Genomic DNA, 16,940 nt, shown 5'->3' with positions numbered 1-16,940 from the left:
CAAAGATGAAAAATGTGTTTCTTTATGGGAGACCGAGGTATTATTTTCTATTTATCATATGCATTAAAAATTAATGAATTTAATAATATCTGAATTAGTAGAAATGAAGAGTAGTTTAGCAAAAACTTTTATAACGATTTTACAGCATTCATTATTGTGTTCTCAGTATGAAGTTTTATTTTCTGTTTCCTTCCTTTTTATTTCTTGAAATCACAGACCTACAGAATATAAATCTAGAAGAAAATCAGCCATACAAACTACCAAATATTTTATGCAATTAGCAAATCTATAGTGACTTCCAAGGAGGAAAAAATAAGTACCAAGAAACATATTTTGGTGGCTTCATCCAAACCCTCCAGAGGATCAAGTTTGTTCTGCTCTAAATCAGCAGAACCAACAATGGATTGCTCCACATCTTGATCTTGTTCCCTTTCTTCCAGTTCAGTATCCTCACGTTCAGCCAGGGAACTGATCTCTTTCTTTGAGGAATACAGCATTATTGACAAAATCTATACAAAAAAAGGTAGCATATGGTGTGACAGCTGTAGATATCATTAGTGTATCAGCAATCAGCATTTTAAGAACATTGTAAGACTTGGACAGAGTTTAGCACATACTATTCTAAAAGGAAACAACACCTAAATCAAACAGAAAACAACAGAAAAGGAACATGAATTTAAACCATTTCCCACTTCACAAATAAGTTACACCTTCCAGGTTACTAAAGACAACTTCAGTAATTAGCCAAAAGCATAAAAAAATTGAGAAAATATTTAACCATTTCAGAACATCAAAGGTTTCAGGATTCTTAGACAAAGACAGAAGAGAGATAACTATCACTAATAAGCCAGAGCTGCCCATACACACTCTTCATGCCCATGATAAAGCACAACTAATGATTGAACCACTTTTATCTTTCTGCAATTAAATATTCAGAAACAATGCACCCACATACGTATTGATGTCCCTATATCGCACAGCAGTAATATCTTGCACATGCCAGTGAGTAACACAACGAATATTTTTCTTTTAGATAATTTTTTTTTTAATTGAAGAATGGAATCTTCAAGAATAGTCTAAATAAAATTTATAAATGAAACTGAGTAGGTGATTAATGCCTCATCTTCCAAAATTCTTTCAAACATGATCAGATTAATTAATATCAGCTCCATCTTTAATAAAGTTAGACTATTATCTATACAATTATGACAGAGAAAGGAAGACCCAGGGATACAGGAAATGAACATTTTTTCAAAAATATTCTTAGCACTTTCTTCATAGAAGGAAAGTGCAATGCCATTAAAATTTCACGTCACCCTGTGAAGCTACATTTTGCAAGAAGTCAAAAGCTTATTTTCTCACCTCTAAGTCTCTGAGAAGCCAGGTCTTACTGAAGCCAGTTCCTTTGCTACATTTCTTCACAAGAAGCTTGAGTAAACCAGACTGAAGAAAAGCAGCTTGGACCTCCTTAAAACCATGAATCTGCACATACAGACAGACAACGTATCACAATGCTTGCCAGGCCTTAACACACAGCCTATCTATAGTACAAGTAATTTTCCTTTATTTCCTTAAAAACAAAAAACAAGTAAAAAAAAACCACAGAACCCCACTTCAGATACTTTAATAGTATAAACCATGACACACAGTACTAACTGTATGTCTGTTTTGCTCTGACTGTCCAAAACACTACAGACTTCTCTCATCATATAAATTAGGAATAAGAAAAGGGGCAAGTGAGTTTCAGTCCGTGAAGCATTATCCCTGCAATTTCTTCATCAATTTTCATGAATGATCAGCCCTCACAGAGGAAAAACAACCCAACTTTAGACTCACAAATGCTGTGTAATCTTTAGCTATAGTTTCAACCCCTACAGACAGGGAATAAATGGAGACAGAAGATACAGGAGCTTATGTCAGTTTCCCAATGGGCTTAATCAACATGCAAGTTGCTGTTGAGAAAGACAGAATACAAACTTCTGACACTGAGCTAATTCTACATGTCAGGCAAAAGATACCTTAAGTGTTCTGTAAAGCCCCTTTAAAGCAAGTGACAAGACCCATGTTGCTTCCACTGCCTCAGCATAACTGCTGTCCATGCTGGTTTGCAAAAGGTGCGTGGATATAAGAACAAAGTGCTGGAGGTATTGTCTCAGCTGGGTCTGGGAATCGCTGCCTTCTTGTCCACATTTCTGAATCAACTGGTAGTCTTTCACTACAAGAAAGGAAAGACAGAATTCATTAGGTTCATCTTAAAATGTTATGAAGTCATCTCTTACCAGTCCGTATTAGTAAGCCGAGACGCAAACACAACCCACATGTGAAGTGCATACTAATAACAAGTCCTATTAACAAGACTGAAATATTAACATATTAACATTATTAACAAGAACCACCTCTCTGCTTTGCTGTGGCAAAATTATGGCCTTGTTCAGAAATTATTTCAAATTCATTGAACAGTTAAGAAAATATTTTTATCTAAATAGAATAGATATCTTCTTGCAACAGTTGATTGCCTGCACGTACCCGAACACACACAGCTCAGTATACAAATCAGCTGGTGTCCTATTTTACAATTACTATGGGGAAAATTCTGACCTGCAATTGATATGATGAAATAAAATGTGCTGATAATTACTGCTCAAGGTATCAATTAAAAAAAACTATATATTTAAAAAAAAAATCAAGCTTTTACATTCAAATCTTTCCTTAGGATCAAAATGCAGTGTAGTTTGTTGGGTTTTCCAAGTGTCTTTTAAACGACTTCAATAGTTAAATTTGGACAACCTTTGCTTTATTAACTTCACAACATTAGGTCATGAATGCCAAAAAAAACCCTTGCTCCTATGAATCCAACTGATTTGCTGTATATTAAACATTTAGCTTGACAGAACCATTTAACAAGGTGAAACACAGAAAGAAAATTCTTTCTGGTACAATGACCCAGGAAGCAGCATCTAGAGTTTATTTGTTAGGTTGTTATTATTCTTCTTTTATTTTAAAAAAGCCTCTAGACACCGTAATAGCCAAAAGAGCCCATTGATGTATCCTAGAATGGTCTATACTAGAACACCCAGACACTTTCCCTGGAGTACACACTATTTCATGTCATCTAGCTCTTGACTTTTCTGTCTCAAATTTTAGGGTTATCAAACTGTTTTGAAAAGTTCTTCCAGACTGGAGGAAGGCAGAGCAAAACCAGGCTCCTGACACTTTATAGAAGACGTGATTAAGTAAGTTGGGCCTATCTTCATGGCATACTTTCTTACAACACCAGAAAAGAACAGCCAAGATGGCTTTGCTTCACATGGAAACAATAAGTAATGAGCTTGCTTTTGTTTGCTTTTAGTCTTCATTTGCTAGTTGGTAGCACACATCTTGCTGACAATGGAAACAGGCACTTCATAAAAACTCAGAGCAACAAAATGGACTATCCCATACACATTCAGGTTCTGCGTAGCTTGCCTTCACATAGCAGCACTTAACTACACAAAGGGAGCATGTGCATTTTTAAGATTTGCAATTGTTTTAAAACTTTAAGCACATGTTTACAAGTGATAAGATATAAGTAACAAGCAAACCTCAAAACAGAAATAGTTGCTTAATCAAAGGCCTATTTCTGAAATTACTCAATTAATAAAATGGTTGACAGTTTCCTAAAGCCTCTCCTGAATAAAAACTAATATCAGAGTTTTAAAAAGAAGAGAGATTTCCATAATCTTTACAGCAGAAGTGTCACAATTTGGATTAAACTATGAGCAGAAAACCAGGTGACTCAATAATAGAAGTCAAACTCTGCAGACCTGAATGAAGCGTTGTATTTCAAACATGCTTTTGGGTATTCAAGAAAGTGCAAGGAAATACTATGTAATCCCTTAATAAGATAAGAATGTCACAGAACCTGTTTTCCTCTTTCGGGTTTTGATGTCTACAACAACTGCCCTGTTTTTCTCAGTGAAATGTTTCAGGATGATCACATTATGAGGCTCGTTAGCATTATCCATGTACACAGAACGAGTCCCCATGCACAGCACCTGAAATTGCAACAAAAGATTCAGTTATGATTTGGAATACTTATTTAAAAATACACTGCCAATTTTTATGTTGGTTACATTGGCTTATACTTGGTGTTGTATTTTTTAGCTGAACAATCTGCTTGCTGCCAGATATTTGCTGATCTTTGGAAAACAGCAGTTAATTTCTACAAAGAAATGGCTACGACAAGTAACTTAATCCTGCACAGGCAATATATCAGAGTTACAACTATCAAGAATGAGATTATTCATTTCACTTGTACAAAAAGCCCTTTTTGATACTCAAATGTACTAAGCTGGTTTTCTCAATGTAGTTTAAAGCAGAACTCAAGGAAGCACGAAGCAAAAACAGCTACATTATTCTTCATTAGACAAACATTAATTGTGCGCAAGTGGAAAGATGTGAGCTCTGACATGCACCGTGTTTTAATGGTTTATAATGGATGTCTCCAATTGATAAGATCTGTAGTGTTAGAAACAAACCTAAAAACTCTAACCAATTTTGTTTCCTTTACTATCGATAGGCCACTTACCTCAGGAAACCCAACCAGCACCAATAAAGTGAAGATATTGGTGTGCTTTAGCTGGAAGGGCAGCTGCTTAATGCAATGGTCAGTGAAAGCAGCGATCACATTATGCCACTGCGCAGAAGAGTTCAAAGATCGGAGAATATCTGCCATGGAGCTTGCCCAGTCCAGACCTACACGACTGGAAAGCAAGAGCAGTCTGTATTAGGAGGGCCGACTACGCACTTACCTGAAACTATTTTTCCTCAAGACACCACACCACTGTTGATCTGTCAGAGCTTTCATATCATTAATACCAGCGTGCTTATCCAAATATTTGAGGCTTTCATGTCAGCTGACACATTCTCTTTTGTTTTTCATCATTAGAGCATAAATACTATTCTATTTTTGTTAAAAGGTTTACAGTCCCAAGTCAAAGTTTGAATAAATGCTGTCACCTTGAAGTCCTAATTTTAGTTTAGAGCTTGAGATTTTTTTCTTTGCACAACAGCAAGTGGTCTATTTCCCACACACATGACTACCTACTTTCTCTCTGTGGGCTACAATCTCTAGAGAGATTGGCCTCCTTGCTCTAAAATGAGTCTTTGAGAAACTCCTTTCTCTCAAATGATCCTCTGGATATTTTGCCTTTTACATGCTTTTATATTCATTTATGAACTTTCCCATAAAACACAGCTACAACAAGAATGAATACTGTCATATTTAACAGGCAGAATATTAATCTTAGAATGCTTAAGAGCTTTCTCAAGATCTTCAAAATGGAACATACTCCCTGCCCCTCCTGTTTCCAGTGCAATTTTACTATACAAAATCTCTGTCTCTAATACTCTTACATAAAAAGGCCAGATCCAGAACTCAGCACTTGTGACAGCTACCACATGACACTCCTCTTTCCCAAGTCACAGAAGGAGTATCTAATTTAAAATGAGAGAATTAACATCTAAAAAATAAAAAAATAAAAAATGAAAAAATGAAAAATAAAAGATAAAAAAGGAGGACTATCTTGTTTCCCCTAGAACTTCCAAAACCTTGCTTTCACCATAACATGCTATGTACATAAGCACATGAAGTTAAGCCATTCTTCAACAGACAGCCTTCTTTTGGAAGGAAATTAAAATATTCTGACTGCAACAAGGGCTGCAGATGCTATGCCCTTCCCATGATCAAGACGTAGGTTTAACTGACTTTCTGTTAAAAAAAAAAAAAAAAACAACAAGTGTATGCATGAGGCAAGCATGAAAGAAAACTAGTGCTAGTCATCAGAGAGCAACTAATAGGTTTAAATTAAAAAGCACCTGTCTAAACACACAGCTCCCAGACTGAAGAGAAGATGAGTTGTCTTCCAGCCTTCTGGCATTGTAGACCCATCTCCCGCAGCAAACAAATTATGTTTGGCTGAAAGGACTTTAGCCACTGCAGCATCCACTTCTGCAGGCATAAGTCTCAGGATTAACTGGCCCAGAAGTCCCAGTGTTAAATGGTAAGTTTCATTTAGGTGGCCAGCATTTGAGATGACAACCTGAAACATCAGTGGAAGTATCTGTTCCAGGTTAATCAGAGACATTGTAGAGCCCTATGGAAAAAACAAAACAAAACAACTCAGTAAGGCAGGGAAAGAAAACAAGATTTTTAGTCAAAATCATAGCACGTACAAAACCTTCTGTTCTAATGCTCCTTCCAATGGGACAAAAGGACATGAGAAACTAGGTTTCAATACACATTCAATACAAATATACATTGTCATAAAACTGCAAATCAAACATCTGTACACAGCTTTCTTACATCAGGACCTTCCATTTGAGAAATGTTCTGTCAAACTGAATGAAGGCACAGTATAAACTGTGTTTAGTAATAACACCTGACACGTAAATCTAAGGTGATGCTTTAAAGTTTGCAGGTGTTGAACACTTAAGGTAAACTTCTAAATTCTAGTTCCCTTCCCTCTCTCCCCACACAGGAACAAGGCTTACATTCCTTAGTAATGCGAAACTGTTTAAGACATTCTGACATTTGCATTTTGCTACACATAAGCAAATAAAGCCCATTTCCCACAACAATTTATTTGCTATGAATTTTATTCATGTTATTTGTAACACCTAGCAAATACAAGGATAGAAAGTAAAAAGAACTAACTGATTTGAAAGGTGGTAACATAGCAGCCAGCAATCCTAAAATCCTCTTCTGAGAGCATTCAGCAAAAACTTGTTCCTGGCTAGGTATTAAAACCTTCTCTGCTTGCTTCTGGGCTGAATCCTCTGAAGTGCAGTCATCTGCTTTTTAAATTAAAGCAAAAGAAGAAAATCCGACAAAATTACATTAAAATAAAAGAAGACGGTGATATTTATTTTTTTATGGTTAAAAAAATGCAAGGATGATTTTTGTCCAATTTTTTATTAAAAAAAATGATAAATCTTTATAAAAGTTAATAACATATCAGGTAAAGATATTTCCTTACACCATTTATTTAAAAGTGTATACAGGACAGCACTATGTACAGATCTGCTTTCTTATCCTAGTTCTAACAAGACTAGTCTTTAATAGAATAAGGCACCTATCTTCTGGTTCTGAGTATGTAAGACTACACAAGTATTGCGTTAGATCAGCAGGAAGTATCATCTCCCAGCATGAATATACATCGCTGGAATTCTACTCTGATTTCTAGAATCCTTTAAACAGATTGCAAGGTAGCAGTTGTTCAAAGAGCTATGCTTGGCAGGTTTTTACAAAGCAAACAGCTCACTTGCATTAAAGACATCTGCAAATACACAAAAATGGGTTAGAAATAAAGAAATACGGCTGTTTTCTTTGCATACGTACAGATATTCCTGTGATAAGGAAAATGAGAAATAATCTCTTACCTGTTGGAGAAGCATTATCATCCACAGACAAGTCTGATTCTTGTCTCAGAACAGCTTTCTTTGCTAAGACAGCGCTATGATTGCTTTCACTTCCTTGTTTTTGTACTTTATCTTCTGCAGGAGACTGGATTTCATTGTGAGTGTCTCTTTTCCCCTAAAATAAAACAAAGATACTGAAAGATTAAAACAAAATTTAATACTTGCAGAAACAGCCATGAAAAGAGAAAACAAGAAATCTGCTCTCAACAAACGTCTTTCCTAGAATACCAAAACCTTTCATTGGTTAGCAATTTCTTGACATATACATGTCTCAAGCTCCCATACAGTGAATATATATTTTTCTATTTTGCTTGTATCTATGCATAAAGTTATCCTGTCATAGCTTTACACACCATACAAAACCATAGAAGATCTTTTTTCATACCTAAGCAGTGCTAACAACTAGGGGAACCACTACCCTTTCAGAAATTATGTCCTTTGCCCCTTTCCTCCAAAATTTTTGAGAATCAAAGTTGCCTACGAGAACATAAAGTGATGCCTTAGTCTTTGACCAGTTGGATTTAATTAAAAACAAACCAACCAATCACCTTCCCCTTGCCTCCCAACTTTTACCTACAATTAAAATCATTGTTACCCATCATTTTGGCTACATTTCTGCAATAGGACATTTAAGCTTCTGAAGATAACACAGCTAATTGGTATCAGGGGTCTGCGTATAATGGGTACTTACATTGCAGTGCATATAAGAGCCTACACTTGGTTTCTCATCTTTTCCCTTCACTTCTTTATCACCAACACAGCTTTTTGGAGCACCATCTGTGGGAGGACTGACTGATACAGTGTCATTCTCTGAGAAGGATTCACCTTCTGGTAACATGCAGAGGAGAGCTAAATTTTTCAGACCTGAAAGCAAAAAAGTTACAAAAGCTGTTTAGCTTTTGAGTGGCAAGATAGCGAAAAAGCAGAACTGAAACATATTGAAAGAGAACTGCAAACTTCCCCTCACACTATTTTTTTTTTGTTAACATTGTTGAGTACAACTCCATCAAAAAGATGTTCCCCACCATGTTCACTTAATTGTGTAGTTCAATTAAGTGCTTCTGTGATGAACAGGTAGTGACATTTTTTGTCTGCCATCAGGGCAGAAGTCCTAATTAATTTTAAAAAGTATCAGGGATACCTCCCAGCAGTGTGAATTATGAGGGTTGACTTGTCTTCATTTTAATCTTCTGACCACTTAAATATTTATAGAATAAAATTAAATCGCATATTAAAAACAGATGAAATAATGAGTATGCATAAGTGTTTGGTGGTGGTGGTATTTCAGCAGTACTAGTGCTGCTCAAAAAATGCCAATAAATTTGAGTATCAGATTTTGCTATATTCAACATAGGTCTCTATTTAATCACCCTATTTTCTGTAAGTAGGTCTCAGTTCACAGAAATCCTCATTTCCAGGCAAAGCGACATCATCCCCAGCAACTTATCACAAATAAGGTTAAAAAATTCTTGCCAATACATAAGGAACAAGAACCATTTTGCACCAAGCTATTTGCTTTCCTTTGAGCCCTTCAATTGTCAGTAACACATTAGTAACAGAACATGAAGCTCTATTGATCCATTTACAACATTCATGATGGGAAGGAAGGGAAAAAAAAAAGAAAAAAAGAAAAATTACCAAAGAGTTGCCAAGTTGTCTTCAGCATTTATGTAAGTAGCACATTAATTTTCTCAAGCACCCTATTTTCCATGTCTCCAGTGACCCCGAATGACACTTGTTCTACATAAACAATTATTTTCAGTGAAGTACACAGTACCTTCCCCTTTCCTTTGGAAACTTCAAAGTGAGTAATCACAGACTTTTCTGACACTTGCTAGAAGCCATTGTTTCACTGAAGGAGGAGCTGACTCACCTTTTCCGTGCTGTGCTTTCATCAAACAATCTCCAATGAGCTGTATGCACTGATGTTGTAGAACTCTGGCATGACTGAGGACCTGTGAATCTAGTTTTTCTCCTTCTACTTCCTCCCCATTTGCCAGATCTGCACTGTAGAGAGTCAAAGCTGCAAACAACAGCCAGGAATAGTTGTGGACATATGGTTGGATGAGCCTCTGTCGATCACTGATTCGAATAGTCACCATTGGATACACTGTGATGCTGTGAGTGGGCAAGTGACTGAAAGAAGAAGGTAAGAAGGTATATAATTTTGAAATGCAGCCACATTCCTGACAACCAATGTAGTTAGTAACAAAAGATACCTTTACACGAAACTATGAAAAACCCAACTCATTCCATGGTTTCAAACTGTAGACCTTCAAGAGCTGTACACTATCAGCCCCTCACTGACATCAAGTAATGCTCATTTAACAGAGCTCGTACTGTGCTGCGAACTCCTGCTCTAGAAATAAAATTTGTGAACATCTTCGGTCAAACGTTGAAATCTATCTCGTCTAACCACAGCACTGTACGCACTCCTTCCATCCTATCATTCAGGGTGTACAATCCTCCCTCTGCACCTTACACAGCCATGGCTAGAAAACAGTCACAATTAAGTTACTTCAGAACTTGGGGCACATTTGCAAACTACAGAATTTTTTGCTGAACTGGTCCTACATTTGCTAACTTTCCCCTGAGGACAGCTATTAGATGTTCTGATGTCAGACACAACCTTGTAGGATGTGATATGAGAATGACTGACTGTATTTAGTTGCTAATTATCACTTCTGGCAAGTAAAGTGGAAGAGAAAAAAAAATGTCACATTTAATACCTGTCAGAGTATTTCTTTGCAGAGTAACATCCATAGCAAAGGTCAAAGTCATCACACACATTGCAGTTCATTCGCCGACCTATGATGACCCCTTGGCAGTGATCACAGGCATACTCCATGTTAACCATTTCATGGTCATCCTCATGTCCCTCAGGTTTAACTCCACCTGTAAAGAAAGATTTTACAATTCCCCTGAAAACCTTTGTTGATAAAGGATCTTTCTTAATTTCAACTTTACATTCAGATTAGGAAAAGAAAAGCCTAACATTTCTAAAATATCCGAGAAGAATCTTTGACTTTATATGTAATTTAGAAGATACTATTTTGCCTTCAACTATAGGGTATTGAGGGAGTCTTTCAAAAGATTCTTACCAAGAAAACAAGTTTTGCATAAATCCATGTCATTGCATTGCAGACAGCGGTAGCGATGCCATGGTGCGATTTCATCACAGCCATCACAGGATATGTCCACATTTAACAGGTCACAGTAACGGGCGACAAACATATGCATCTAGAGGAATAAATGGACATAATTTACTTGAGCATTATTTTCTGAGAGAGCGCTTTCTAGACAGAAAGCAGAACGCTCCCCCTGCTGAAAAAGGATGGGGATCTTTTAATCATTTTAGACTTTTGAAGGCCTACAGGGAGCCAGGGATCCAACTCATAAAAATTAGTTAAGCCAGATGCCTTTCTCTCCTTTATGCTTTTAAAAGTCTCCTATTTACCCCTTCTGCAGATAAATAAGCAAATCATGAGGTCACCTTTCTCTGCTTCTCTGGGTCAGCTTGAGCTATCTTTTCATACCAGGTCTCAAACATTACATCCTGACATTCATCCATCCACTCACAGTTTTGCTTGTAGTCTGCAATTTCATCTTCTTCACTCCACTGACTAAAAGAAAAGCAAGCTCAAAATTAAGTTTGAATGCAATTAGGCTCCCTTCTAATATAACTAGATATAACTAGGGATACCTTTAAAAAAAAAAAAAGAAGTGCTATAATATACTAGTAAAAACAAAACTGTAAGAACTTGTTCACTTGGTTAATAACTGACCACATAGACACCACCACCTTGCCTCTGTGACAAGTTCTTACATATATATGCAGAGCATAATGCCAAAATCAAAACTGCTTTTGGTAATGCTGGCAGAGCAGGTGAGAAGTTTTTAAAGCTTCTTGGCCTTTACATTTGCTCAGATGTAAGATATACAAGCACTATAAAAATATAACATGCAGCTGCTAAAAACATTTTATATTTATCAAGAAGAGAAACAGCATTATATATGTCCTTGTACACAGCCAAACAAGTGAAGTGTTCCAGCAGTAATCATATTAAAGACAAGATTTTAATGTTTTTAGCACCAGTAAGTATTTGAATTTTTTTCAGTATTAAGCACTTGAACACTGGCCAGGTTTTGCCATATTGTTAATAGTTAAACTTTTTACTTCTTGCTCCAACACAGTTCAGGACTCTTTCTTGGTAAAAATGGCATCAATAGTTAGTACCATGTGAAGGTTGCATTGTTCCTGACTCACCAAATCACACTATCATGAATACTTATGTTTTCTTGTGATGTTGTCATCAGAAGCTGGGGTAACTGAATCTCAACAAAGAAGGAAAGATCACTCGGTTCCCAACTCATATCCAAAAGATGAAGGAGAGTTGTCTGCACACATGACAAGGCAGGAAGTAATGATCTAAAAACCAAAAAACAAAACAAAAAATAGTATGTTATGAGAATTAAAAGGGGTCCAATTACTATCCACTGAGTTCCAAGGTTTACTACACATTAAAATGACTATGTGGCAGAACCTCAAGTTTACTAATGCACAAACTTATACAATTTAACAAGAAGCACAGCCAAGACATTTTGAAATAAAGATTGAATAAAATCCTATGGACTGAGTTGATATTACGCTATAGCCTAAGCATTAGCAAGAGGATCTGTCTTCTCTGCAGTACATTTCCTCAATACCCGTAGGGACTTGTTCTCTTTGAAAATGTTTGCCATTTCCAGATGAAACTGGACAAAGGATTTGGAAGTTATGAGTAGAGAAATTGGTGTAATATTCCTAAAATCCTCATTCCTCTAGGACACCTAGCTATAAATCCCAACAATTCTAATCAGAATATTACCAAAACATACGTTTTAAAGTTAGAGCATGGCTGCAGAACTGTTTCTCATTGCAATACTCCTGCCAAAGTGTTTTGCAATAAATTTGCTATTTCTAGTATGTCATTACTAAGCTTCAGAAACATATGGCAGAATCGTATCTACAAAATGCCATACTAAGTAGAAGTTTTAACACTGATAAACGTATTGCTCTTTCATAGTTTTAATAAAAATGTAATTTAGCATTCTGGACCACAAGATCAAGATTCCTTATTTAGTTGTGTAGGTAATGCAAAGTATAATCAAACTTCATTGAACATTAAACAATAACAAATGAGAAGGGAAGGGGTGAGGAAGAGAAAAAAATGTCACATTACTTAGGCAAAGTGCTTATACCTGTCATTAATGGTACTAAATCCCTTCACAGAGTTTACCAGGAACAAAACAAGCTGATAGTAGGACTCTCGAATTTCTTTGTGTAGCTCTGCACCACAGCCTTCCAAGTTTCCAAAGTAGCTAGAAATTAAAGAGTCAGTTTAGTAGTCTAAAATTCACTGTCACATCTTATATAAAATGCTTTGCGCAACTTTTACCAGTGGGCAATATTTTCATCACTTGCTGCAAGTGGAAAAGATGTTAACTTTGTTTAAAATGTAGCCTGTCACTTTCAAAGGAAAGTAAAAGAACCCTGTACTAGGAACCGGAAAAATAGGTTGGATTACCTCAGCTTTACTAGATGAGAAAGAAACCAATCAACAATTAGACAAAAATTTACAATAACCAGACCCTACAATCTTTCTGAGCTTGCAGGTTGGAATTGTAAAGGTGTGTGCATGTAGGCATCCACGCTGTGACTCAACTGCATGATACCTTAGAGCTTGAATAGGTCCAACTGAGTCCCACTTGAAACTAATAATTAATTTTTTTAGTTAAGCATGCAAAATATGCACAGTAGCCTAAAAGCTAATCTTCATGTCACATTTTAATTATCCATATGAATAATAAGCAACAACATTTTACCATTTTGAGCTTTCATGACTGGGAGAACACAAGACTCAAATAAATAGTATTAGACAAATTATTTTCTAATAATTACTTACTTTGTAAAATCTTTCTGACAGGCTAGAAGTTCTAAGAGAAAAAGTACACAGGGTGGATGAAAACAGTGTGGTCGCCCAAGTGAGTCTAGGCACTGGTGGATTGTCTTGAGCACTTCCATGATACTCTGCCCTTGGGATTTTCTCAAAGCAAGAACCTTTAAAACACTATGAGCAAAAACAAAACAAAGAATGAATGAGGACTTCAAAATATCTTGCTTAAAGTAATGCCCCAAAAAATCACAATTGAAGAGATTAGTACCTAAATTTTCAATTGTATTTCAGCAACCTTATATTACAGCAGTGATTTATTACACAAATATTCACTTTTACAACAGTTGGAATGAACAAGAAAACTTCAGATAGAATCCAGCATCTCCTGCACCAGTCTAAGTTTTAGAGACTGTAATACACACTGGAGGTTTCATTCTCCATTTACATTCTCAGAATACCAGGTAATTTAAGGAAAGGTACAACTAGCCTAGAATTTGTTATCAATGATTTCTAGAACTGATATACCATGTCTTCCCTGTTTGTAGATAGGAAGCAAAATGCCGCTGAAAACAGATTTCAGGAAGGAAGACAAGAAACAACCAGATACTGTTTTTCACATTCTGAAGATCTACATGATAGAAAGGAACCAAAGGAAATAATATTCTCTACAAGGTTTTACATGGATGGAAACAACAGAGGTTTGAAACATAAATCTGAAAACTGTTTAAGTACAAATTGTTTTTCGATGCCATCTTGCAACTAAAACACGTTTTATTCCATCTGAAGAGGTCTGAAGACAAGTTTCAGTATCTTATAATTGGCAGCATTTTCAATTTGCTTACCTTTCATGGGAAAGTGATTGATCCTTAATAAAGTCTAATATGTTTTTCAATATGGGATATTTCTCCTTCACAGTAGGCACTGGTCTTGGCTCTTCAATTGATCTAAAAGACAGCAGCCTTAGTCTTCCACGGCTGAACTGAGATTTTCGTGTAGGAGTGGAAGGAGGTGATGATACATCTTCTTGCTGTGAAGTTGCATTTTCAGCAGGCTTGCTATGAAATGCAGATGCTTCTTCTGTTTGGAGAGGGGCTGGAACTTGTTTAGTCTTTGTATCAGATTGTGTTATTTGCCCCCTCTCTATTGAAACAGGATGAGTTACTCTACTGGAAGACAATGAGGGTGCTGCCTGGAAGTCTGTTTCCACAACAGAACCTATTCTTTGGCATTTATCACTGACAATATCTTGGACTTCCGAACTGTCTGAAGAACTTTTCGTCTTTGCTCTCACAGGCAAAAAATTCAGTAACAAAAGGCTCTTCTGCATACAAAGTTTTGCTGCAGGATAAAAATTAAAAGAGTTAAACTCATGACAGCAGAGCACCAAACTTCCTATCTTTTGCCTAGGATGAAAGCAGTTTATCTTGTTCCTTCTGAGCCAAAAGAGACTGAAAATACCGTTCTTCTTATTACATTGGTCATGATTTTATCAGATATGTAATTCTAGATTCCAAATGCCTTGAATAATCACATCGAACCACACAAAGCATATAGTAGTCAATGTGAACACATTTTATTCTAATAACAATCAGCTGCTACTCTAACAGCAATTATTTGTGGTAATGAGTATCTCCAAAAATAGACAAATATAAGTTCAGAACTAGGGGACCCAAGTGATGGGGCATGCCCTGCAGAACTTTCTCACATACTATTCTCTGCAAAGAACAGCAAAACGCAATCTCAGATAGTTCATATAACGTACACTAGTTTCTCTCTTAAGAAATTAAGAAGTAACCCATGTCATTAACTCACCTTTCACAGGAAAAATAGTGACTGAGATTTACAAGGTAATGCTCTACTAAACCACATGGAACGCTTATACAAATGGAAAAACACCACTTACCAAGAGTTTCTGGGTTCACCTCACTTGCTTCTGTGTTCTGCTTCTCCTCAGTATCATTTCCCCTAGCCATCAGGGATTTCTGTTTCATTTCCAACTGTAGACAGGATGTTAAAATAGTTAAAATATGACTCTCCCCATATATCTATACAGCAAGGCAGTAAGAAGATTGCATTGCAATAAAGGAATTTAACTTTCGGGAGCAGATGACAGTATTTATTATTCCCTAGCACAGAAAAAAAAATTAATAGTGTAAAAGAGCTGTACCTAAGCTGGCAGAGCAGGTAATATAGCCTTGTACCAAGATGCTCACTGCTTGTTGGCTGTGAGCCTTCCCTGTCATGTGCCTGGATGTGCATCCTCTGCCCTATAAAAAAAAAAAAAAAAAAGGCTTCCCTACTATCCCTACTGCTCAGGAAAAAATGTACATCTAATCATGAGATAAGATCCTCCAAAAGCATCAAGTCATCTAACTAGAGAGCACTGTCAGATGTCATTGTCACTGGAGCCTCACCTACTATGTAAATGGACTGCAAATAGAATGCAAACATCACCTGTCATGTAACAGGTACGGTGCTATTACTCATCTTAACGTGCATCTGCACGCATCGTATCACCAGCCTATATTCATGCTGCAGGGAATTCTTGCAGGCAAGAAAGAGGAAGGAAGAGGTCACAAGTGACTCAAACAGTTAAATCAGCCAGCCTATGGCTGATGGGCTCACAAGAGCAGCAGCAGCAAATTGGGCCATAGACTGAATTAGCTGTTCTCAAAGGCCACAAAGTTGTTAACATTTAGAATTTCCTGCAGACTTCTGAAATTTAAGTGAAGTTTGGCTCTCTGCAGCTGCAGGTGGTGACGCAGACACCTCTCACCAGGTTGTGAGCTGATGACACCAGCTCTTGACATGAGCCTTATGTTTTAAAGGAAAATTATGTGCAAAGAACACATCCTGAACTACAGCCAGTTACTTGCTTGTCAAAGAAGCAATTATTCCCTTTCCTGTTAGTGCTGCAGAACTGAGGAAATGATGTTTAAGACAGATCTCTAAGCTATACCTCAAAAGAACTCCCAACTGCTATGCAAGAATATTCCTAATTAACAACACACATTCCCACTGAAAAATAACACAGATATAACTGATTTTGAGTCCAGCTCATGATCAAACATCTGGGGCTGCAGAAAGGAGGGGAGTGTAAGAAAGCATTTAAATGTTTAGTTCAAAGTTTAGAAGTGAATACATATTTTTCCTAAGTGAAAATATTTGACCTAGAATCACTGCTGGAAAACATGGCTCCACACGACTCCTTAACAGTGCATTGTAATATATTAAGGTAAACGACATCAAGAGATAGCCTCCTGAGCGATCTTACCATCCATATTCTAATTGAATCAGCCAGGGAATATACTTGTGCAAACTCATCGCTCAAAGGCACCTTGCCTCCACTGTTGACTGGAAATGAGAGAAAGAAGAGTCCTGTTTATTTACAGCTCCATTTTTACACAACTTGACTACTTAACTAAAAAATTATGCTAGAGCCTTTGTCTCTTAGTCAATACTTGGAATTATGCCTGTAAGAAAAATAGGGAATAAGAACTGCCAACTTTTCTGAGCCTTGAATACATTAACTGCACCACGACAGAG

General features: G+C 36.7%; 1 protein-coding gene across 2 annotated transcripts in view; it reads right to left on the bottom strand.

Annotated features, from left to right (window-relative positions):
- The window catches only part of ZZEF1 (zinc finger ZZ-type and EF-hand domain containing 1), a 59,991-nt gene that overhangs the window by 13,958 nt on the left and 29,093 nt on the right, over positions 1–16,940 (bottom strand). The window contains exons 27-45 of one of the 2 annotated variants that reach the window (XM_084492848.1): positions 16,669–16,748; positions 15,298–15,391; positions 14,237–14,732; positions 13,404–13,568; positions 12,700–12,819; positions 11,726–11,887; positions 10,952–11,081; positions 10,560–10,698; positions 10,188–10,353; positions 9,332–9,594; positions 8,150–8,322; positions 7,420–7,573; positions 6,695–6,834; positions 5,857–6,134; positions 4,568–4,742; positions 3,902–4,034; positions 2,019–2,215; positions 1,363–1,482; positions 321–509 (exon numbers count right to left, since the gene is read on the bottom strand). In XM_084492848.1, the coding sequence (XP_084348974.1) occupies positions 321–509; positions 1,363–1,482; positions 2,019–2,215; positions 3,902–4,034; positions 4,568–4,742; positions 5,857–6,134; positions 6,695–6,834; positions 7,420–7,573; positions 8,150–8,322; positions 9,332–9,594; positions 10,188–10,353; positions 10,560–10,698; positions 10,952–11,081; positions 11,726–11,887; positions 12,700–12,819; positions 13,404–13,568; positions 14,237–14,732; positions 15,298–15,391; positions 16,669–16,748 (3,374 nt within the window). The remainder of the gene's footprint in view (positions 1–320; positions 510–1,362; positions 1,483–2,018; positions 2,216–3,901; positions 4,035–4,567; positions 4,743–5,856; positions 6,135–6,694; positions 6,835–7,419; positions 7,574–8,149; positions 8,323–9,331; positions 9,595–10,187; positions 10,354–10,559; positions 10,699–10,951; positions 11,082–11,725; positions 11,888–12,699; positions 12,820–13,403; positions 13,569–14,236; positions 14,733–15,297; positions 15,392–16,668; positions 16,749–16,940) is intronic. The other variant, XM_084492849.1, reaches the window with a different exon arrangement.

Source organism: Aythya ferina (genome assembly GCF_964211825.1).
Source record: "Aythya ferina genome assembly, chromosome: 19".
Classification (NCBI taxonomy): Eukaryota; Metazoa; Chordata; class Aves; order Anseriformes; family Anatidae; genus Aythya; species Aythya ferina.
Note: the sequence above shows the minus strand (reverse complement) of the source record. Positions and strands in the feature narration are given on the sequence as shown.